The 23518-nt window shown below is 39.2% G+C and overlaps 1 protein-coding gene across 5 annotated transcripts in view; it reads right to left on the minus strand.

Annotated features, from left to right (window-relative positions):
- Nucleotides 1-19991, minus strand: part of prom1a (prominin 1a) — a 57327-nt gene extending 37336 nt beyond the window's left edge. For all 5 annotated transcript variants that reach the window (XM_026330402.1, XM_026330400.1, XM_026330399.1 and 2 more), the window contains exon 1: nt 19442-19991. In XM_026330402.1, the coding sequence (XP_026186187.1) occupies nt 19442-19670 (229 nt within the window). In that variant the 5' untranslated portion in view covers nt 19671-19991. The remainder of the gene's footprint in view (nt 1-19441) is intronic.
- Nucleotides 19992-23518: the final 3527 nt, after the last annotated feature.

Below are 23518 nucleotides of genomic sequence, written 5' to 3' on the forward strand. Positions count from 1 at the left end.
GACAGAGGGATGGGAAAGGAAAAAATGAGAGGTGAAAGAAGGAGAAGCATCAAGAAGAGAGCGCTGGATTGAATCCAACCTCTGTTTCCAGTGAGAGGCGTCTAATCCCTCTCCATGAACGAAAAGCTCACTTGATGGTGGTTTCCACCCACGTTAACTCTCTCCTCTCTGCTGGTACTTGTAATTTTAAAGGTGCATAAATGTGTTTGTCAGGATTCTGTAGACTTTGACCTTTAAAAAAAAAAAACAAAAAAACAAATCTGTTTGTTATGCAGACCATATTTTAGTTTAAGGTCTACACTGATTCTCTGCGGATTATTTACTGCTCTCTGAGAAATATGCATGTGTAGTATTACAGATGTTAATGTAAATGCATGAGAGAAATAATGTAAATGTATAATAGCAGCCAGCTTCTGTACCTTCTCAACTCTGAACCAAATCGAGGTAGAGCTTTTACAGAGGATTTAATGAAGCTTTGCAGGGAGCTGAAGATAAAACAGAACCTGGCAAAATGAATTTTTCATAAGTTTCACTAGAAAGGAGTCACCCACCCAGAGGAAAGCAGCAGCTTTCTATGTTAGTTCAACTACTCTGCCTCAGAATAGCAGAGCAAGAAGCTATTTTGATGGCCGTGATCAGTGGGGTTTCCCAATGTGCTGAATGCTTTCCTGAACTAGAGCTTTAGTCCCACCATGGTGGAAGAATAAATTATGCAATTATAGTAGCACATTTGGCCTTCTAGCATCATTTTAAATTTAGTTATGCTTCCATTGCTCTCTTTTGAACCAGGGCTTGTAAATAGAACATGAACTCAGCTAGCTTCTTTATTGAACAGTGCTGTGAGATTTTGACAGTTGGGAATTACACATCAGATTTTAGTCATGCAGACTTAGTTGAGTATTTTCATGGATTTGTCTGCAGCCTTTGCCCTAATTTAACGTTTGTGTTGCGTTTATCCTGGCTTGAAACATAGAAAATGATTAAAAAAAAGCTTAATTTGATCAACATTGCACTTCGTCCAAAATACCTATATTCATCTCTTTATGCTTCACTGTTCTGCTCATAGATGTCAAATGGCTCACACTTAATCAGCAACTCGAAAATTCGAAACTATGTTAAAATAAATAAATAAATACATAAAAAGCAAAAATGTTCTTCAGTTCCAGGCTCACAAATATGAGGATTTAAAAAGTGTCTAAATTACTTGAAATAAACAATAAAACTGAAATAGTGACAGGTATTTTTCACAATTTTTGACAACCAATAGCCTAACTAATTCCAGCCTTCCATTATCTACCACTTATGTTGTTATATGCAGGGTCATAGGAGTAACTAATTTATCTTGATAATAAATAGTTGATTATTCGGTAATGAAAATAATCATTATTTGCAGCTCTACAAACATTTTAGTATTACAGCTGAAAAGTTGTTCAGTTCAGTTGTTCAAAGAGATTAGTAGAGGCCATGCATTGTATGTCCATATAACATTAACATCCATAGAGGCTGTATATTTTAAATGTGTTAAGTACAACTGAAAAACCATTGCAGTAAACAGAGATGTCTGACGATGGAAAAATGTTGTTCCAAGGATTAAATCAATCAACAGAAGCGTTCAAACTTACACTTCAATGATTGAATACACCAAGTTCAACTGTGGATCAATTGTCTTTGAAGGACTTAGCTGATAAGCTCCTGTGCTGCTGTGTGTTTCAGCTGTACCATTGCCAACACCTACTATTCAAACCGTTGTGAAATGAAATAGAGAATGGTAGCTATATATGACTTTGGTCACATTTTAAATTTAGCTGAGACCATATAGCGCTGAGATCAGATTATTTCTCTAAACTAAAACTGGCATCAAATTGCATCAAGAGATATGAACATTACCATAGCAGACTAGTCCACGGAGAGATGCCTTATGTTCTAGCTGTGTTTGGTGCTGTAATCTCATGCAATATGCCAGTAAATAATGGCTTTATGTTTGTGTTTGCTTATCTTCGTGCAGCGTGTTGTTTGTCTATATTTGTACCCACCTGTCAATTAGTTCTGTGCACTGAAAGAGACACAGAGGAGAGCAGGGACAGTTGCAACTGCTACACATTGCAACTGTCCCTGCTCTCTACTACTGAAAATTAGAGTCAGATTATTTGTTGTTGTCAGTGTACTGTACTTGGAGGAATAGATCAAATGGGTGTGTGTTTCTCCTGTTGTTCGGTGATGTGTGTGTTTTGAATCATTCTGTTATTTGATGAAATACGTTTTACCCTTAGTAACAATTTTAACAGTGTGATAGGAACAGCATGACACACACTGTGTAACCAATATAGTATACAGTGATTATTATTGAAGCAGAGCTACTGGGATGACTGACCTTTCTAAACACTGTGGCAAGGCTCAAAGAGCATCAACCATTCACGAACATTATGTAACATACTGTCATTGAAAAGCCAGTAACGTTGGCCTGAGAGAGGTTGAAGCCTTTTCTCAAGTAAATGTCACAAACATGTCCAGTTGGCAGTTAAGCTGCCTGGTGGGATGAGACAAGTGGCTGAGAGCTTACAGCCCTTTCCCTTACCTGCACTGAACCCATTACTCACTTTTCACTAATCTGCTAGTCAACATAAGGACACACAGTTTATCAATATTGTGACATTTTCTAGCTATTCTTGCTTGTAATGTTGGAGACCTTGCACTCTAAAATATGTATGCTGCAGTTCTACAAAGATCGAGTCAGCTTTTTTGTTTTCAAACTTGTGCTGTTTAGCTACAACCACTATCTCAAATTACTAATTTACAGCAGTTTATCAGATTTTTCACAGCTCCTTTTAGAATCACAACAGACTTTATTTAACACACGCAGTAGTACTCCCCAAAACATAATGTCATTTCTTACTAATTAGTTGAAACAGTGATAGTGATATGTTAAAGCATCTATCAAGTGTCCTTCTAAAGCTAGAAAGGGAGTGGAAGAGATTTTGACAGAGGAGATGGGAAGTTGCTCACAGACATTCATTGGACACTGCTAATGCTCAGAATTACTTTACATCACTGCTTATTTGAAGTTACTGTAGAAGGAAAGATATATAAGTACATGATACATAGCCTGGAGAGATGGACAGATGATTAAGTTATAAAGAGATATATAAATGATGTCTATTTATGATGCAAAGAGATAAAGTTGATGTCACAGAAACTATAGGGTCCATTCTCTTCTTATTGGCAGTGCTGCACTGACTGATAGCAGTGTGGCTGTCTGAATATTTATCAACTGCATAGAAAGAAAGGAAAAAAAAAAATTCCAATCAACTTGCCCCAAAACCCACCAGCCGAATCAACATAACTCTTATATTCTCCCTAAGCTCCGGCAGCTCCCTGTGACAACACCCGTTGCTAACAGGCTTATTAAAAATAAATAAATAACTAAAGCTCGCCATGAGATATGCATCCATACCACAAAACTTCATTTAGCCCCATTCTGCTTGTAAGGCATACGGTTCAACAAAGCAGACAGCCAGCTGGGGATTTTTCCTCAACAGAGGGAGTTTGTTGCCAACTCTGTGGATTCTCCCTCACAAAGTTATCTGAGAACACACACACAAGTGGATGAGAGCTTTGCATTAAGAATTAAATTCGGCAAGAGTTGTAAGATTAGTGCCGACTCTTAGCCTTTATGTTGATTTAGTGACATAAACCTGCTTCGCAGTGCCCTCATTTTTACACCCCTGTGTAATAACACATGTCATTTACATATAAATACATTTTATTTAAAGCTGCTATAAGCAATATTATTACATTAACAATGGATCAAATGACTACATATATGTGCAGGGGGTCACTTGTAGTCAGCCACCACCCAGCAGCAGAAAAAACAGCAACAGAACGTCTGTAGAAAATATCTTAAAAAAGATGCTAGGAAGTTCAGCATCTCATTATTGGTGCTAATTTTAGCAAAACCATGCTCTCTGTTGGGGGTTTGCATGCTTCCTAATGGTTTCATGCCTGTGGTCATTTTGTTTTGCATGCCTTAGTAGTCTTTCAAATGAACTCTGAGACTGACAAACAACAAATATTAACTTAATACAATCAAAATACCACCTACACTGTTTGGGAGTACAATGTCACTACAGAAATTTAGAGCTCAGCAACCGAGATGGAGGTGAAATTAAACAGAAGATTTTCACTTTAATAACTGCATATATCATTCTAGGATGTTTAGCAGTTGAGTCAATGCTGGTACCCAGGGTACTCTCTGTCACCTTAGAGAAGTGTCACCGGCTGTACACCTCTGGCTGGAATGAGCTAGAACGCAGCTCTTAAGGTGTTGCTGTGAATGTCTATTAAGAGAAGCAGCTAAAAGCATTCAAGGCGCATTTCTTCATCCTTGTTGCTATGCGACAAGAAAGAGTTCAGTATTTTATTTATTATGTTGCTTTTTTTGTGTTTACTAGAGAGTTCAAACTGATAGGTAACAAGAAAGATTTGGAGAGAGGAGAGTGATGAACAGTGATCGTTAACCAGACCTGGTATAACAACACGACCAGCTAAGCTACTGGTTTTAACCAAGAAGGCCAACTTACTAGTTGTTAGGAGTACTACTACTCAGTGAGTAACCTATGCCAACACAGACAAACCTTAAATCTTAAAATAAATTAAATTAAAAAATTATTACGACACTTAATAAGACTTAACATATCTTACCGTGCCCTGGACTAATGTCATGTCAAATGAATTGTTCTTATGGCCATTTGTTTAACAAGAATGTGTGCGTGTGTGTGTGTCTGTTTGCATCAAAGCTGACTTTCCATGAGCTTGATGTAAAAACACCTCTGCACAAGGTAAACACTGTTACCATAGAATCTGCAGCTGCGGAAGGAGAATTACACAAACAAAAGACAGCAGTAGAGGACAGACACAAACGTAGGGTGAAAGGGGGAAAACGTTTAATCTAAAACTGTTAAACTTTTACCTTAATGTCTTGGTAACAGTGCTTCTACCAGTGACATTTACATAATTAAACTCCATGGAGTGTTTTAGGGTTTGTGTGTGTGTGTGTGTGTGTGTGTGTGTGTGTGTGTGTGTGTGTGTGTGTGTGTGTGTGTGTGTGTGTGTGTGTGTGTGTGTGTGTGTGTGCCTCCTTTGGCATCCACGATGTCTTAACTAATAAAAAAGGTGTTACCAGTAGTTGGTCTAGAGACGACTTATCCTGCCATGGCAAAGTTACCCCGCACATTTTAATTAAAATAGAATATTCCTGTAGTTTCATTCTCACTTTCTTTTGTTAGAAATTTAAGTTAATACTTAAAACAAGATGTGAGGTTATGTGAATTGTTCCAGGAGTGTACAAACAGAAAATGTATATGTGTGGGTGTGTAAAGAGCACTTTACTCTGCCCTTCCAGCTGAGTCTGTTGGCTTCATATACAGCTGGAGTCCAACACTCCACTTAACTCTTTTTTTTTAACAGACATGCTCATAGACATCTCTTCTCTGCTCTGATAAGCTCACATGCATGTTGTAATGTAGTTGCCATGATATACAATGTAGTCTGCACATTTACTATTTTAATAACCTTGACATCCTACCCTCTGGTGGAAATCACATTGAAGGGTAGAGATGAATGACAGGGGAGATGCACACACACACACACACACTGTCACACGGATAAAAATAAATCTGGGTGACATGGCAACAGGCACTAATAAAGCATGTTATATTGCACAGGGACTGACTGCAATCTCGTCTGCTGACTTCTAGAATTGACTAAATTAATCCAATGTACTGTGGATCCAAATAATAAACTGAAAGCTCATGAAAGTCATGAGCCTGTAGAGATATTGTATATATAATAATCCACAGTCTGTTATAGCACTGACTTTCTTTCTCTGTATTTAACTTTTCGTATTTTGCAATTTTTTTTGTTCATGAGTAGTAGTGAATAAGATGATTAGTATTCTGCAAATGTTGTCCATAACACTAATTAAAACACTGATACTCTGATCTTATATTTCAAATTAGATTGATATTTTAGTTATTCTGTTGGAGGCTTTAGGCTTCACGGTGCTGCTTTACAGAAGGATTTAAAGAAGTACACAAAGTTTTCCAGGGATGATCCATTTTAATCTGTCAAATCCTTAAAACATTGAGATCATCATGTTTCCTAGGTAAGTTGTTCTGAATGCGTACTGACCCTATGCATTTTGACATAGCACAGCATAGTATAGCAACAGATCACTACTATGCTAAATTTATTATGTACTGAATTTAAATATTAAAAAAAAAAATCCTTTTCATGCATTGTATTAGGGCCTTCATGGCTGCCAAACCACATCTAAAACAACCTGTATCAACGTTTAGGACATTTAAATTCTAACCTGCACACAGCTGTCAAATTTCAAAGGATTTGAACTTCTTTCTAAAGCACTTTGTTGTAATTCTTCGTAGAGTTTCTGTACTTTTGTCTCGTTTTGTGTGTAAAACTGATTGAAATAATGAAATTCTTCAAGGTGTGTGTTGAAATGTGCGTGCCCATATCCTTATTTGTATGACTCATTTTAATGGGACTACAAATACATTCAAAAGAGACATAAAGGAGGGAAATATTATGGTGGTAGGCTTTTTGCCACACCTTCAATAATTTTCTTTTTTCTTACAGGTCTCAAGCTTTTTAGAAAACTTCAACTTGTACTCATTGTGTGTTGCCATTGTGCTACCTTAATTAAAGACATCTACACATCTGTACTGCCACACAGTTTGATCATGAGTTTTAGTCAAACGATATTGATAGAATTTCTATCCAAATCCTAATTGTATTAGTTTATACTTTAGAGAGTATAACCTATGTTAAGTTATGAGATCCGTGAAAGCTAGTGATTAGACACAAATGTAGATTCAGGTTATTAACTTTTTTCTAGTCATGTGAGCCAAACAGAACCCAAACTTTTCAAGAATCTCACTGTTGAATTGGGATCTTCTTGCTACAAATTTCCTCTTCTAACCATTGGTCGAAGTAGTTGAGTGCAGGGACAAAAGGACAAACAGTCTGCAGTGGAGTCTGGTTGGCATATTGAATGCCAAAAGGATTGGCTTTACAGTCTAGACCAAGGTAAACAACGCTCCAGATTACCATCAGCTAATTAAGGCTCAAGCCATGATACAAAGGTGACACAATGACAAAGCAGAACAATGACATGAAAACATTGCAGACTCACCAGTGAGAGGTGACAATCATACATCCACCAGCATATAATAACCATGAGAAAAAGAGATTACTTGGATTACTTGGAGCAGAGCCTCCTTCTCAGGAGGACTGCACAAAATCATCCTTGCTCATCTTAGCCAGTGGATGTTATTACTGAGACAGACCTGAGTTTGTATCAGGTCAGTAGATCAGATTTTTCTTAAGTCCATGGCTGTTGATGGGCATGCATCTTAGACACATTAATCAAAGTAATTCATCTGTAGGGGTAATTAATTCATTTAATGTTAGATATTTTCAGTTTGTTGACTGTTAAATTACCCACGATCAACAATGAATTCTTAGTGTAGTGCTCCACAGTTAAGAAAATGTCCCCACCAGTTTAAACAAAGTGTAAAAACTGCCATAAATCTCTTGCAGCTAGCTGTGGTGGTCTGTTGGTGCTATGGCTGTCAAAATCAATGCCCCCTTTTCACTGCCCAAGCAAGGGAGGAGTTTTGCACCAGCTTTCCACCACTGTAAAAGTACCATACGTACATGGTACTTTCCACCCAGTGTATGAGACATGATCACTGTCAAAATTGAGGGGTATTAAAACCAAAATGCAGTACTAGTACAGTAAAATCCTACATAAATATATACATCCCTAGTCATGTGATAGACTCCACCAGACCCAGTTTGATTCATCCAAAACCATTTAAGATCAATACTGCTTTCTTTGATTGAGCATACCTGGCACACAGTCACTGGAATTTAATTTACTTGCCAAAAACGTCCCCTATGAGTTGTGACACAGATGTGTTCCAGTGACATATTTCATTCAGGAAACTGTCTTTGCACTGCTGAGTGAAGACTACAAGGAACTTGTGAAGTGGTGTGATGAGTGGCACCAAGGCTAAATGCCATGTAGGCTGTTTAGAGTAGTTGTCTCTGGTGCTGGCAGGTTGACCCCTTACCGCCACACATCTGCAGTTACAAATCACCCTGTCCCCATAGTCGACTCAGTGCGGGCACCACTGCACCCGCCAATGAAGCGGAACAAAGGGACAGAGAATGCATGACTTGCCATCCATTCAGCAGGACTGAGCCGCTCGCTTTGCCTTGCCTTTGCTTCTCCTGCTTGGCTACCCAGGCCTGACCCAAATATGACGTCCTCAAATGAGTTGTGACTTTTGGTGCACGCATGGACGTGGCATCACTTTTTCTAATGCACTACCGCTATTTTTATCTCTTTTTTTCTTTTTTACTTCTTTAAATAAGATATCTTTTCAGCCTTTTCCTGTTCCAGTAATCGTTTAATTTCTGTCTGTACCTGTTTTTCACTCTGTCTTACTTTGTCACATGTCACACCTGCTCTTTGTCAGATAGCTGGGTGCTTAAGCTGATAGTGGTATAATATTACCTTGAAATGTCTCAAACTTTCAACTTATCATAATGCCCATGCCTCTTATCTCTCCTTACTTAGTCTGTTAATATGCCAGCCCCAAGTGAAGCAGGCTTTCTAAATGAGATGCTTTTTTTCCCTCTCAGAATCCAGGAGCTGTCTATTCAGTCTAGTGCTCTACTTTTTCCCCTTTATACTGTAAAAACAAACGTCAACACTGAAACTCAATTCTTCATTGAATTGCCTTTCACTTCAAAAAGTATAAAAGGTGTCAGGTAACACATTGTGATGGAGTTATGCAGGGCTGTTTGAATTCATTTTGTGTCATAGAACCCAGATGTTTCAGTGAAAGAACCACCTCTAATTATAAAAGCATTTCTTGAATGCCCTGTGCCAGTAACTAAACACCTCATAGTTCCTGCATTGACAAAACAAACACACAGAAAGCTCTTTCTGGCTTATTGAAATGGAGATTGTTTGCAACGGAAGGGCCTCTCCGTCAGAATTAATGAGCATCTTTAGTAGAATTTTATTTATAAAAGTCTGGGTTTTCTCCAGGTACTCCAGCTTCCTCCCTCAGTCCAAAGACATGCGGTTTGGGGTTAAGTTCATTGGTAACTCTAAATTGCCACTAGGTGTGAATGTGTGTCTGTCTCTATGTGTCAGCCAGGTTATGCACTGGTGATCTATCTAGGGTGTACCTCACCTCTTGCCCAATGTCAGCTGGAAATGGCTCCAGCCCACCAAGACCCTGAATTGGACTTAAGTGGTGCTGCGATGGATGCATGGTGGATAACCTAAGCAGTTTATGTGAGAATCCAGTAGCTGCTGATGCTTTAACTTTTCTATTTAGAAATCTTTCCTTAGGAACACTTGAACCTCGAACTGCAACACCCTGGTTCACAGTCTCCCAATTCCTGTCTCTCTCTACCTAATATCCTGTCAGCATTCTGGTGTTGTCTTATAGGCAAAACAATATTCTTAATAGTTTTAAAACATTTATAAATGATTGTATATCAAAGTGAATACATTTACTCATAATGCAAATTAAGGTAAGACTTGGATAGGCACTGCAGAGTAACCGTGCTGTGAGGGTGGTAGAGAGCTGGGTGCAGTGGACCTGTCACTCATAGTTCACAGATCTGCGCCTTAAAATAACAAAGTGTCAGTCAGCAGTGGTGTCAAATAGTTTCTCGAGCATGACTTAAAAAATCCTACCCACCAACTAATGCTCTGAGCCGATGTAATGTTAGGGCGAGAGGTGAAGTCTTTATTTAATTGACATTTGCAGTGTTGTCCTAGGTATCTCACCTCTAACCTTTTTTATTGTCTCATTACTAAGTCAGCTGCAGTGCCATGTTACTCAACAAAGGTTTAATGAGCCTATAAACATTAAGTGTCTCAAAAGTGGTAATATACAGTATGTTCACAATGACATAAAAGCTAAAGTGACTCTAATAGCTCAGTAAAAGTACAATAAATTTAATGGAGCTATAATTTAGGTTCTCAGTTAGTTGCTGATTTAAATTTCACCCCAGTTGTCTCCTCCTTGAACTTATATTTGTCAAAGATATACAGCCTTTTCAGTAATATCTTATTTCACATGGATGCAATTGAGATTTTCAGTTTTAGTATTTCTTTAAAAATAAGCTCATAACATAAAGGAACATTTTCCAGTGTGAGGTTGATGTGGGAATGAGCTGCAGGTGTTTGGTGCTAAGGAGAATATTAAACTCATCCACCACCTTGATTTTCATATCTTTGCTTTCCAGTGAACTTTTTAATGATAACCTGCTGCCAGTTGTTGGTTGCGTGTCATTAAATCTGATTCCTCTTACCTGGACCTGCTATTATAATATAACATATGTGATCATGCAGGGACAACAGCAGCTTAAACATAAAAGAAGCCAGTGGGAAAAGAACTTTTATCTTTGATCTGCAGAAGAGCATTAATTGTAAAACTCAGTACACGTTAAAGGAATATATTCCTTAACCACAAAAGGCTGATGTCACAAATGGAAACACTAGTGAGTGGTGAAGAATTTGGGTCTTATTACCAATTAATCGCCTGATTGTTTTCTGATCAACATAGAGACATAGTTTAACAAAATGTCAAGACAGAAAAATGTAAAGAATTCCATCACTATTTCCTAGAGCTCAGGAATGATCCTGCATTCATAAACACAAAAAATATTTAATTTACAGGCATATGCACCAATGAAGTTGCAAATGTTTGCTTGAAAAAAGAGCTTGAAAATCAGTTATTCATGTAATGTTGCGTAATTTTCTGACAAAAATAAAAACTTCTGTATTAGACTAAATAAAACTCTTAACTTTTAGTGCATGGCACACTTTTATCTTTTGAGTTTTGTGAAATGTCATCAGATCTTTCTTAAGCCAAATTACAGAGAATTTTTTATTATAATCTTGACCTAAACATTCTTATATGCCACCTGTATGTAATTAACATTAGTGAGGTGCACCTGCAGTGTTACTTTACTATTTGAATGTAGAAGATCCTTGGAAAAAGATGTTTTCATTTTTGATTAAATATACTGTATTTTAGTAAATTATGTGTAAATATAGGTGGAAACATTGCAAACCTGTGAAATAATATGTCAGTCGTGTACATCTTCACCTGTGAAGGCCTCGTTAGCTCTGTATACAGTGACACATGGCCTCTGGCAATCAGCTGGCATCATGCTGTAGGCGAGTTAGGCCATGCCTGTATGTGTCCTGAAGCATGCTCCCGCCAAAGGCTCTCACTGTCAATGCAGTGACATGACTGCATGTGACAGAATGAAAACATTGCAGAGGATATATATGCTTTTACAGTATGACTGGGCAAGAGGCTTTTGCAAATATGCAAAATTACTAATCACTTAATTTATAACAGGCATAGGCTGGTTTTCTAAGATCTTACAAATGCATCATGTATTGTAAATAAATGCCATTTGTTTATACAGAATTTGTGAAATGTAATAATACAAATCACAATACCGGCTGTTTGAAGCAATGGTTACATAATAAGATGATATCATAGAAACAGTCCAGTCATACTTTGATGAATAGTCGCATTTGATCTTGTATAGTAACAGATGGAAGCTGTGAAAAGTTTAAAATATTGATGAATGCCTCTCTCCCACCCTGACATTTTGCAAGGCATAGTTCACATCAGCAAATACGTCTTATGAACAACAAATTTAAAATGTTTCAATATCTTTTATCAATCAAAGTAGTTCTGAATTACACCTCCAAACTCATTAATTGAATTAATCCAGGGCTGTAAACTACTGACTTCTATTAGCTTTTGTTGACGCAATTAGTCCATGTGTTCACTTTTTCCTTCAGCAATATAAATGTTTAATGTGTGTGTTCAGTAAAGACATTAGAGAAATTAGAGTTGTTTTTGGGTTATCGGCTTAACATTGTGGTTTTCTATAGGTTGTTTAAATAGGTTTAAATCATTAGTGTTTCATGTGTTTTGATAAATAGTTATGGACAGTAAACCTCAAGCATATTTCACTATTTCAGAAAGATTTTTTTGAGTTACAGAAACATAGAGGTCAAGTCAGGATTTATTTCTTATTACAAAAGTTGTAAAACACTACCTTAAATATGTACAGTGAAAATACTTACAGTATATAATGTCTTTTTCTTTCTTATGTTTCTCCCCCTAACAGGTTTTGTTGGTCTGAATATGCTGCAGGAGTGTCCCAGAATGCCAGTGCCATCTGCGACAAGCTGTCCACGAATTGCTTTCTGTCCAGCAAATGTGAGTGTGTCTGTATGCAGTTGAGGTCCACCTGACCCCCTAACCGTCATTAACCCAAAACATCTAAGCTTCCACTGCACGAACAAGAACATCCTACCCTACAAGATGTGCACACATATTTAGTAGAGCTGGTTTAACAACTGGGTATGAGTTTTCAAAACCCTGACTTAATGTTTTGATAATGATTTTATGCTTTACATTTATCTTTAAATTTCAACATATTCAACATATAGTGGTCACAATCAAATTAAAATACTTCTGTGGTGAGATCATCTATGTGGTATACCAGGGGTCTCCAACCCTGGTCCTCGGGCACTACTGTCCTGCTTGTTTTCCCAATGCTGATTACATGGATCAGATGTGTTTAGCCAAACAAAACCTGGAAGGGCAGGGATAGAAAACCTGCAGGACAATAGTGCTTAAATGACCAGGGCTGGAGAACGCCTGCTGTATACACATTTTCACTAACGAATACTGAGGAGTCAGGCAGTCTTCAGACTGAGTTTCACAAGACTCAGACCACCCTGTTTATTCCTATGGGCTATTGCAAGCACCAGCATGTGCACCACAGGAGGCTCTCGCAAGCCTCCTGTGGTGCACATGCCCACACATGGACACATGTCCATGCAGCAAAAAAAGTTAAATATGTTTCAGCTTTTCCAGAAATACATTGCGACGTTATCTGGCAAGGCCCTGCAATGATAAGTCACGTTATAGGAGACAGTCAGAACACTTGTTTACCATGTGCATCATGGCACATGTACCTACTGTACAATGCAGCAACACAATGTGTCAATGCACTTGGTGTGAATATCTTCTAAGGCTCTTGGTAATGGCAAAATAGCAAACACCAACCTATCATCTCAGCAACATGATTTTGTAAGTCATCACTGTATCCACTTGCTTATTGTATTATGTATGGAGAAATGCTTTAGATCTGCCAAATGTTATGATTGCAAATTTAAACCCTTTTGGGGGAATCATCACAGCATCTAATGATAATCTCCACAGATGTTCCTGCTGCTAAAGAAATTTCTAATTAGGAAAATGTTTGCAACTGGCTGGGAAAATACTGAAAAATAATGACTCCCTTCTTTCTTCTTACACTGTATCAACACCCATAACTGAAAGATTTGTCATTGCAGTCACCCTCCCCCATAGAGATGTTAAAGGGTTAATGATAGACTAGCACTCAACATATTGCCTAAGGACACTTTAGCAAGGCGGATGCTTACTGTCAAGGGGCTCAGGCCACGGCGTCTCAGATGAGGGACACTCTCTTTAAACACTTTACCACTGTAGTGTATTTGACAGCGCCTGCAGCTTAAACCATTCATCCACATGTGCTATGGGTGACCTGTGGGAACACTCTGGATTGGAAAAAGTCATCATCTATCTTTGGATGTTTATTCCTGCTTTTTACTGCAGTTAGATTGAACCCTGGGGAGATGATGGTCTTGGTTGTGCTAAAGGTTAAAACACCACAACCAAACAAATTCTGACACAGTTATCTGGATGTGCATAAACAGGTTTTTGTTTGGCAATTAGGTACAGTAGGTGCCAAAATGCTGTTGTGGTAAAATTTGTTTTATATGGGAGAAATGATTGTGGCCTGGTTGTGACTCTATCAGATGTGAACATCAAATTCATGTTAATGCAGTTTTGCTTCATCCTCTCTGTTTCATCAGTAGTCATAATAATACATTTAGCTGCTTGATTAAATGTTTTTAAACTTATAACGTCTTTCATTCACTTTAATTGAAACTTGAACTATGGACAGATTGAAGCATGTATTCTGATTTGGGCTGATCTTCCAACGGCTCCGGCACAATTGCAGGTCAGGGTTCATCTCCGACTACGCGATGTGCTCAGCTGCACTCTTCGGAAATGGAGAAGTTGTATTTTAGCTTGTTTTCTCAGTATATTCATTATGTATTCACTTGAGTAGACCATAACCTAAAGCCTTACTCTCAAAATTATTTACATTTTGTGATACTGGTGATATGATCTATTTATTACCAGCATCAGAAACATGACATCATGTCTGATGGCTGTGTGCAGGACTAATTTGTTAAAAATCCATGAGTTGCATTATGAGAAGGGCCAGATCCAGTGATTTGTTTTGTTTGAAACAGCCAAAGGTCTAAATGTAGAGATAGTTTAGCTATGGGCATTAATTTTACCTGCTGTTTTGTATCTGTTTGTGTCTCTTCCAAACCTCCCAACATTGTGTAAAGAGTACCTCTTTAATATTGGTATATGTTTTCTATATATTTAATGCTATTTTGTGTAGATTTCCAGGCTTGGTTGAAAGCTTCAGTTTTGTATACAACTACTTGGGGAAGTAAGAGAAACCATAAGACTGTTCTGCACAAAAGCATTTAACAAAACAGATCAAGGACTGAATTAAAAGTAAATGTTCAAACATATGACCCTTTTTCTTTAGTACAGTGGAGCAAGGGTTTATCAGCATCTAACCTCACAAAGTCATGCAGATATTTCCCCCTCAGAAGATGAAAGACATACAAAACAATATGTCTGCTACTTTATAATTCCAGTAAATCTCTGATCTCTGAGCGCTTCGATCTCTGCTTTGTCCTTGGTCGGAAATCTTTTGAAGTGTTCTTCTTGAGTTTCTTTCATGTCTACGTGTCCTTCACTGCACACCGGAGTCCCTTTATGCTTCTGTAACTTGAAAAAACTCTCTGACTCCCTTTTAATGACAGTAAAATGACCAAAACAGGATGATCCCATGTAACCTGAGATGAATTAATGTACCTTCCAAATGGTATTGTACCTCACACCATACTGGTGGAGTGAGACATATAGTATGAAGGGCCAGTGCGATGGACCAAAACACAGACTGTGATTGCTGCCGATGGGTTTCCCTGGCAACTGTTACTTTCCTTGAATCAATGCCTGATTTTTACCAGTCCCCTCTTATCTGAATTCCACCTAGGCGTGGTTTTCTAAAAAAAAAGTACAGGCACTAATGAGAAAATACTTCTCAGCAGGGATCTGCAGCACAACAATGGATGGTATCATCTCCCCAGCCGTACTCACCCACAGGCGTTAAATGATAGAGTTAAAACTGCAGTAATAGCTTAATATACTCTGTTCTCAAGAATAGTGGGTGAAAAAAATGTCTTGTTGCTGAAGGTCTAATGTTTGTACTCCTACATTGAAGTGTCCTTGATCAAAGCAGCAACACTGATTATGTGCTCCCTGTAAGTCAGATTGAACAGAAACAAAACAGACGTTCTTTAAAAAAAACTAGACTCTACTTAGTGTGATGAGTTAGTTACAGCTGTTTTCGGACATGCATCTTACCACATAAATGTACTTTCATTTCAAACCGCAGTCTTATTAGATTAGGCCTTGTAACCTTTCTGTTACACTTAAGATAGATAAAATGCAGATAAATAAGATGCTGTCATTAACAAATGCTACAGCAGCACAACGTTTAGTACAAAATCAGATTATTAAACTATGAAACACTGAATGAGCTAATATGACGCTGCTTAGGAGATTATTCTGTCGTCATATCATTCAACGCAAATTCATTTTTCTCCTCACAGTACAAGTACAGTACACGCTTTTCATACTAGGCAGGAGGTTCAATCCCAGAACTTTCTTTCTCTGTTAACCACTGTCCCACTGTCCTGCCTGTCTCTGGTCCTAATTGTCTTGAACATTTTTCTGTTTTTGCCTTTTGTCATGCTGTTCAGGCAAATTAAACAAAGGAGCTCTTGTTCTTGTTGTCAGTAGGTCGTCATCCATCTTTTTGAGTCTGCATGTGTGGAAAGGGTTAGGGTTAGGGTTGCAGTCTGCGTCAACGCAAATGTACATTTGGTTGTTGAGAAGTATAATAATAATCAGACCAGCTGTCTCACTCCTTAAGGATGAACCATGAATATCCAGTGAAATCTTTTACATACAGCATGTGAGCAGATGGGGATTAACGCCCCAGCTGTACAGGTTTTCTTTCGATCTTTGTGCAGAGAAAGCTTGTCAGACTTTACAATTAAGGCAGCAGAGTTAAATTATTTACTATAAGAGAACAGGGAGTGGCTGCCCTTTGTGCTCAGGATGTTCATTACTTCAGGCTTCATCAGCAAATATAAGTTTTTAAATCTATCATGGTATAGCCCATGAGAAAACAGTGCTCTTAATTGTTTCATAAACGTTTCAACTCACAGCTGTTTTCCAGCAGTGATTCCATCGCACGTTAGGCGCCAAATGTCACACAAGACCAGGGCTCTTTCCTTTAATGCCCTGTCAAGTCTGAATTAAGACATAGGGAACAAATAATGTACACATCACCCTGAAATCAGTAATATTACATATCACATGGCTTATGATCCAATACGTCAGTTAGTGTTTTGGCATGTAGCAGTTGTGTGTTGGTGAGTGTGGGTAGGCGTGAGGGAGGGAGACATGGGGCATCAGCAGCTCCTGTGGGCTTGCACACTGCAGCAGAAACTGCTAAAAAAAAAAAAAAAAAGTTAGAGAGAATATGTCACTGTTCGTTTGCTATGTGTGGGTGTCAGTGATGAACGTTTGTTGCTTCTTTGTGAATAACACCGCCTACGAGCTCGGAGCCTACACGACACGCAAACAGTTGAAACGGAGAATGAACATGTCCGTCAACCATGAACGTTCATGAGATTATTAAGATTTTTACAATGTAAAATGTCATGCTGTGATTGTAAAAGACATAATGACGTGGTGTCAGTAATTACCCAGCAACATAATGTTCATCTAGCAAAGTCATTTCTAGGCACAGACTGATACAACAGCTGTTGAACACTAGATGTGTAACAACAACATTTTCCATTTACTGAGTGTGAACTACCTGTCACAGTAGAGACACTGCATGGAGCTAAATACTGGACATTGTGCTCAGGGGAATTTAGTGTTCAGGACCTGCGCTGTTTGAATATGTTTCATGGCTTTTATAATCCTATTAATACTGAATTAGTTATTTATTTTCCATAAAAACATAATCATGACACAGATCCCTTAGATTTTGATGGCAAAACCAACAGAACATTTTACCGTTCAGCTGCTAATTGATTCATGTTTTTATTAGTTGATCTGTTTATTATGCTGGCATCTATGACTGTGAACACAATATCTAGTAGAACAATACGCAGCAGAAATGTCATACAACTTAGATAACTTGTTTGAGTAGATCTGACTAAATTTTGGCACACTCCATAAATTGGCATATTATTGAGGAAACACTAATTTCACAGGACTTGCTGAAAATCCTTAACTCTTTAGTTCAATAGTGTATTAAAAATCTTTGCTAATTAATGAGCTAATTGGCTTAATTAGATGGTAACTAATTCTTCATGTGAACACTATAACTCAAGAACAATAATTAGAAGCGTCATAATTACACCAAATGTACCTCATACAGAGCAGATGAGCTGATTAGATTTTGTTGTGGCTTGTTGCATGAATTTGCATATTAATATGTAGGAGTGTGTATCTCTCCCTCTCACAATTCAACACAGATCTTTATACGTGGTCCACGATCCGATGCAAAAAACAATACAGATAAATTTGAGACGATTCGATACAGTATAAGATGAACCTTGTTTTCTTTTTTAACTCAAGGATTCAGTGATTCATTCTTTAAATGTCTGCTGGAAGAAGCAAACACTGCAGCCAACCACAGCCTGAAGTGAAGAGACACTCAACACAAACAGAGCTCCACTCTGAATCTGTACCACTTCCAGTCCCAAACCACTGGATTGGGAACTATTCATAGACTCTTTTCCTTGTTTGTCTTCAATGTAACTCAAAATGCTGTTTTCCAACAAAGGGTGAAAAGCAAACGGAATTTGTGTAACATGTTCCAGAAATGACAAGCTCTGCCTGCCCCAGAGGTTCGCTGCAAACCAGCCTGTATTCATCAAACCAGACATGACAGGTCGCTGGATTTATTGTGCTAAACAATCAGGCGCAGACTGCTATTAATAAGCAGATGACCTTTGCTTACACCATCTAGATTCTAACAAACCCATTCAGAAAAAATGATTCCCTATTGGCTTTTTCAAATCAGTCACTGTAGCTACTTGTTCATTTGTTGAATAATTGCATGTGTTTAACCAATTTTCACTTAGTTTCCATTTTTGCATCATTTGTTTGACACGCCCATGACTGAGCAACTTCAGGGCTGTGGTCTCTCTCTTCCATTGGATTAGGCCATGAGCCCACGAGTGCTGGTGACAAACTGAAAACTAAAAGGCCAATAACATATGGCGCAGGGGATTATGGGATTACCCAATTAACAAGGTGACTCAGAGAGCGGCTAATCTGCAAAACGCTCCATAGGAGTATGGACAGACTGTGACGCATGGAGGGAAGCTGCGTGTTTTGAAAATCTACGAACCAGTCAAACGCACACACCTCGTGTGTTTGATTAAGTAGTCAGGTCTAATAGTATTAAATGTGGAGCCACTCGCGCTGAGGTTCTCAAGGGGCGTGTGGGTGCTCCAACAAGCATTCCCTCACTGACTCAGGCAGAAACTGTGTCTGTACACCGGCCACCGAGCACGGAGTCAGCTATACGTTCGTTAATTGTAATTACCCTGACGCAAAGTGCGCCGCAGGCAGAAACGCCACCTTCAAGTGCGCAGTCAGATCTGTGCGCAAATCAAAACGCGCGTATGAAGGCTCGTGACGCACAAACTGGGTGCAAATCCGCGAGTGGACAAATTTTCACGCAGCGAGACAAGAGTCAGTCCGGTCAGAAGCACTAAAAGCTTTGAATCATTCATAAAACGGGACTAAACATCATTTTAACCAGAGTTTGGACGCAGTAAAAGTGTCCTCTGGGCTCTCCTTAAGTCGGATGAGAACCATGTAGCCATCCCATGTAAACCTAGATTTGAACGGAATACACTTGGATTGCATGACTCTTAACCCAGCAGCATCCATGACCTTAATGTGTGCCAACCACACTCTACAGTTCGAATGATTAGTTGTTGCAAAAGTTTCTATTCCGTTGAGATTCTTGTCAAATGACACAGGGATGTGTGACCCGTTTGCCTGGGAGACCGGGCCGGGCTGCTTACCTTGTGGGAAAGCGTTGGGTTGCACCGCATACAGAAAAGTGTGCAGCATGTGGAACAGAATCCCTATCGGTCCCGGTTCGTAATGGGCCAGAGTCTCGTACACTCCCGCAGGCACGTAACCGAACTCCAACTTTCCCGGCGGTGGGAGTCTCCGCGGCTCCGTTTCTTGCTGGAGTTCGCCGGCCGCTAAAAGCGCCCCCAGCAGCAGGAGGATCCCGGTCTTCCACATCGTGTCCTGCCGCGAAGCTGGAGTTAAATAAAGATGACTACAAGATGGAAGATGACGGATTCTTATCTTCCTTTACAAGGGCAAGGGAAATAAAAGGGGAAGGGACGAGAGTAGATTTAAAAAGTGTCCAGATTATGGACCGCAGCTTTTTAAGTCCTGCTGCCCGCGGAGGGACTCGTTGCGAGCATCGCTCCCCGCGGTCAGGGGCTCCTTTATGGTCGTAAAACGGGTGATCTTCTCCTCCGTCCTCGGTCTTCGATGCGTTCAGTACCGCCGAGCTGAGCGCGCCTGTCTCTTCCACTCCGGCATCAGTGCGCTCGGGGAGACGCTGCGTCACGGGAGCGGGCGGAGGTGCGCGCTGCCGTCATATCCATAGGGAGAAGCGCTCCTCCTGCCGGGGAGAGGAGGGAGGAGGTTAGGAAATAGGAACCGCTTGTTTTTCACTTGATCTAATATGGTTCAATTTTTTCCCTTAGGAAAAGGTGTAGTTACCGCCTTTAGCTGAGGTTGACAACCATCTTTAATAGGAACACTCCATTGCTGTACTTAAATAGGCTGCATTTGAGGTATTTGCACTATAAGACAAGTACAGATCCTGCACTTCAGCCACACGTAAACTTTCTATTCAAAAATGTACTTGATTAAAAGTAAAATATTAGATAAAATGACTTTTCATGAGCAGATTATGTTTTATGTGTAAATTGTTAATCTGTAAAAGTATGTGCTTATTATTTGGCAATGGAAGTTTATTTATTTAGCACAATTCATACACAGAGTAATTTAAAATGCTTTACAGAAATAAAAGTTAAAAAAACATAGGCAAAAATTAAATTAAGAAATAGCAAATAGTAGAAAATTAACTTGAAATAAAATTAAAGGAGAATGAGAGCAGATAAAACACTTTGAGTTCTCATTTGCAGAGCTAAAAAGAAAAGATTTTAGCTTGGACGTTGCCAGAGTTGAGGCTTGTCTAACATCATCGGGAAGACTATTCCAGATTTTAGCTGCATGAAACTGAAACATTGCTTCTTCCTGTTAAGTCCTGACTCTGGTCATGAGCAGAAGGCCTGACCCTGATGTTCTCAGTCTGAGATGGTTCATATGGCACCAACATGTCAGAGATGCACTGTCGTGCTCAGCCATGAAGAGACTTATACAGAAACATGCAGAGATCTGAGAACAGGAGTAACGTGGTTGTACTTCCTGGTTCTAGTCAGGCCATGAGCAGCAGCGTTCTGAATGTACTGCAGCTGTCTTACAGCTCGTTTTGAGAGCCTTGTGAGCAGGCTGTTACAGTAATCTAATCTGCTGGAGATAAATGCATGGACGAGTCTCTCCCAGTCTGGTTTAGACATGATCCCTTTGATTCTGGCAATTTTTTTGAAGTGGTAAAATGCTGATGATGTAACTGTGTGTGGCTGTTAAAATTCAAGTCTTTGATTACCCCCTAGATTTCTAACCAAGGTTTAGATTTTAGAGAAAGAGACTCTAGGGGACTGTTGACACTTTCTTTGTTTCTGTGGCCCAAAGATGATTACCTCTCATCTCTGTTTATTTAGAGAAGGTTGTTTTGCATCCACATAGTGATCTGTTCAGTGCAGTGACACAGTGAATCGACTGGCCCATGTTTACCTGCTGTGAGTGATATGTAAGTCTGATTGTCATCTGCATAGTTATGGTAGGACACATTATTTCTGCTTATTAACTAGCCTAAATGAAACATGTAAAGACTGAACAAAAGGGGTCCCAACATGGACCCCTGGGGAACCCCATATTTTAAGGCCATTTGTCTGAGACACAATTACTAATTTCAACAAAGTACCTCCTGTCTTCAAGATAGGACCTAAACAATTTAAGGGCAGTACCAGAGATGCTTATCATGTCCTCTAACCTATGTGTCATGATCACATGGTCCACTGTGTCAAAAGCAGCACTCAGAACCAACAGTACTAAAGAGACTAAGCCCAGTATTCTAATTTTGTACAAATCACCTTTATAACAGTTAATGTCTTTTCTGCTCTTATTAGCTGATAGTTTAAACAGCAGACACATAATTATTTATGGGTTTTTTTTTGTGAACTCCCAGCTCTTATTGTGTTGTATCTCCCTTAGTTTTAATATTGTTGAGACTACATGCACTAAACTTTGCATCTCTTCCATTAACAGATGCTCCGTGTGACCTGTGACCTTCTTCTCAGCTAGAGGGCAGACACACGATACCTGCGGTGCAGGCCAGAGGTGCATTGTGATTGGTGGAACAGTAATCAGGTGGGTTTTCCTCCTGTCTCTTTGCACAGTAACACTATTGTCCTCTCTCCTGAGCATGAGGGGCCCCAGCTCCTGGAGGCAAAATGGGACTGTGTTTGGAAACCTTTGATCCCTGATTCGGAACACCTTTTTCACTGATCATTACATCTGCAGTGAGGCAGATATGAGTTTTAGTTACCCACGCGTTTTTCATCCTGTACCCTGAAGGAGGAAAGTGATTGAGGATTGCATGTTACTCGAGCCAAGAGTAGATTTGAAATATACTGCAGCTAGAAAAACATATATTTATGTATAAATGTACTCTATAAAATTGTCTTGTCATCTTAATTACATTTATAAATGCACTATATGCTTAAATCAACACACAAATCAATGTATTGTTCATATTAAACATTCAACTGTAGACTGGAAAAGAATGTGTGAACCCTTAGTGCCCAGCTGACTCGAGAAGCACAATACAGAAAGCTTAATGAAGTAAAAACAGACTCCAGCTTCGGGAACAGCTTAAAGAAATCATTAGTGCTGGTTCACATCTCTGTTCATGGCAGATGAAGCTGCAGCTCTCCAATGCGTGTTGGACGTTTGTAAGTGAGCACCTTGTAAGTTCATGTTTTGTGAGCTTAGTGTTTGAAGCTAAGGTTGAATTGTTTGGTAAGAACTCAAATCTGTGGGGCTGCTTTGCTGCCTCTGGGCTTGGAGTGCTGCCATCATTGAAGGGAATAGAGTTCCTACATTTTTTTTACCATGACTTTTGGCTGTCCACAGTGGAAATTGGACAATGCAGCAGGACAGTGACCCTAAACAGCAAAGTAAATCTACCACAGAATGAGTTCAGACAAAGAAAGCCGACCTTCTGGAGAGTCCAATAAGAGCTGTTCATACCAGGCTTCCTGAGAATATGTCTTTAGCTGAAACAGCTCTGGAAGGAGCTGTACATGCTTGTGTGTTCATTGAGTAAGGACATTGTGTTTATCTTTACTCATGACTTAGATAAAGTTATCTTTGCTGGTGTCATTTTATTTTCGTTTTTGAAGCAAGATCTTTCCAAAACCCACACCCGAAACACCATTTTTAAAGTCTGATGTACTGAGGCTGCCACAGTGCTATGACTGCTATCGTACTGTGTTGAGAAAAGTTCCCAGTAGTGACAGAGCTGAAGCTTGTCTGAGTTGTCAGCAGTGTAAGGAGCTTAGGACTCTAAGAATGTCGGCTGCAGATTTACTCTACCTGACCTCACCTCCTCGACAGATACCGTGCAGCTCTGCAGGTGAGGTCGTCTGTGGTTTACTGGCAGTAATAAAACATCCTTTTCTGAATTTCCTGTACTCACTCTAAAGAGATGTAATCCTATATCTGATTTGCTTCCAACGGCAGAAAATATTTTCCTCTACTGACAGTAGTTTTAGCTCTGTCACATGGTTTTCATCAGCGCATGGAGTTCCGTCTGTTGACCTGTGAGCTCAGGAGCCATTAGACCTCTTAGAGATAAAAGTGAAAACATTCACTTTTGGTTTTTCACTTGGCGAAAATATTTTCACCTGTAAAGAAATGGGATAAATATACACCAGTTTATTAGGTAC

This window comes from Mastacembelus armatus, chromosome 10, assembly GCF_900324485.2.
Source record: "Mastacembelus armatus chromosome 10, fMasArm1.2, whole genome shotgun sequence".
In the NCBI taxonomy this organism is placed as follows: Eukaryota; Metazoa; Chordata; class Actinopteri; order Synbranchiformes; family Mastacembelidae; genus Mastacembelus; species Mastacembelus armatus.